The sequence below is a fragment of the Cyprinodon variegatus genome, unplaced genomic scaffold (genome assembly GCF_000732505.1).
Source record: "Cyprinodon variegatus isolate N-32 unplaced genomic scaffold, C_variegatus-1.0 Scaffold804, whole genome shotgun sequence".
Classification (NCBI taxonomy): domain Eukaryota; kingdom Metazoa; phylum Chordata; class Actinopteri; order Cyprinodontiformes; family Cyprinodontidae; genus Cyprinodon; species Cyprinodon variegatus.
Window position 1 is genome coordinate 355,840 of NW_015151257.1, and position 1,813 is coordinate 357,652.

The following is a 1,813-nucleotide window of genomic DNA, read 5'->3' on the forward strand; positions in this document are numbered from 1 at the left end:
GATCCAGGGACCGACCTGCTCCTGCTTTCCTGTCATAGACCAATGCAAACGTTTTCTCGCTCAGTTTGTTAACTTTACCAAAGTTCTTTCCGCTCAGCTCCGCCCCGCTGAGAACTGTGTCCTTTGTCCAGATTTGTTGGAACATTTTCCCAGAAGCTTCAGTCGATCCACTTCGGCCAAGTCGCTGCCTTTCTTTGCCCAGAAGCACATGGCACATCAAAGGACCAAATATAAACCTGATTGAAACCAAATCCTGGATGACTGGCATGAAATCACACCGTAGAACCCAAAGGATGTTCTACTGGGACCGCCGCGGTGGGTCCAGAAGAAGGTTGGCGAAACTAAAAGCAGAAAGAGGAAAACATTTTGCTAATTAAAGTTTTCATGAACCAGAAAGTTCCAAGTTGACAGATGATCTCCCAAAGAGGTGGGAGTCCAAAGAGCGACCATGAAAGGATTAGCAGAGGATCTGATGAAGAAGTCTGGCAGCCAGAGATCTCTGCGGCGTTGGACCTGTTTCTACCTTGGCTTCCTTTCAGTGGGATGATTGAAACCATTAAGGTCCCATCTCTAAGCCGTCTGGACGTCCTCCCAACTTCTGAGTTTGGCTAATTGGTGTCTGAGCTGCAGGCGCTGAAAATGGCTTTAATTGAGCTTCATAAACCCGACACTGATCCATTTCACCCAATCAGCTAAAAACATTTATTCCCATTGTTTTAAAAACATGCTTGGAGATTCATCTTTGATTTATTGTTCTGGTTCTGATGGGCCTCATCCTTCCTGCCTGTCAGGGGATCCGGATTTCCTGGTTCCTTCCATCTGGTCTTCCTGGATGTAGTGTTGGATCCCTGTTTGGTTTTAGGGACATTTCTGTTCCTTCTAGAACCAAAATCAGACGTTTATCTTCAACAAGAAACGGAAAAACGCTCCTGATCCGGTTCATTTAGTCCAAGTTCAATCTCTGAAAAGGCTTTTTGCTCGATGAGGGATGGATGGATGGATGGATGGATGGATGGATGGATGGATGGATGGATTTCTTTCTCAGCTTATCCTCCAGGATCAAACACCAGTCTCTTCCTCCCCTTCAGCTGTTTCTTAGTCTGACCTGAATCTCTCTGCCGTTGGCGGCTGTTTTGTTGTGTCTGCTGGATAAAGTTTCTTCTTCTTCTTCTTCTCTCCAGATTCTGAGGTCATCTACAGGAACAGCGACGGCCACGTCATCAAGTTCAACATCGTCACCAATGAGACTGACATAATCGTGACAAACACTACCTTTGTAAGTTAAAACACCTCCACTGCTCAACTGCAGAAATATGCTTCGTCTCTTTAGATACCGTTACCAGCTTTAACTTCCCGTTTTGGAACCAGAACATCGCTTATACTGTCAGAACCTGTAGAAGATCCAGGCGTAACGACTGAGTGGACTATAGTGATTAAAGCCACGATGCACGTCCAACTCTGATGGGTCCAAAGCAGAAATGTTTCAGAGCGGCCCAGTCAAAGTCCGGACAGAACCGGTTTGGCTAGATTTAAGAAAGTCTAAAGCGTGATGACCAGTTCTGAGGGACTTTGGACCCCCTGGATTTATTTCTGGGGTTTCTGAGGTTCTGGTTCTGACTTCACAGCAAACAACAGTTCGTCTCTCTCCTGATGTACAAATCAGCTCTGAGAGGGAACAGAACCGGAACCAGAACCAGGTGCCCAAACACACACTTTAGGGTTAGAACTCCTGCTGTCAGCTGGTGGTGGCAGGACACATTATTATACAGAACCTACAGGGGTTCTCCAGAACCTCCAGGGCCCAGGGATTCTA

General features: G+C 46.4%; 1 protein-coding gene across 1 annotated transcript in view; it reads left to right on the plus strand.

Moving 5' to 3' along the window:
* The window catches only part of dpp10 (dipeptidyl-peptidase 10 (inactive)), a 63,248-nt gene that overhangs the window by 36,921 nt on the left and 24,514 nt on the right, over positions 1-1,813 (plus strand). The window contains exon 4 of the mRNA XM_015396535.1: positions 1,182-1,280. Coding sequence (XP_015252021.1) covers positions 1,182-1,280 — 99 coding nt within the window. The remainder of the gene's footprint in view (positions 1-1,181; positions 1,281-1,813) is intronic.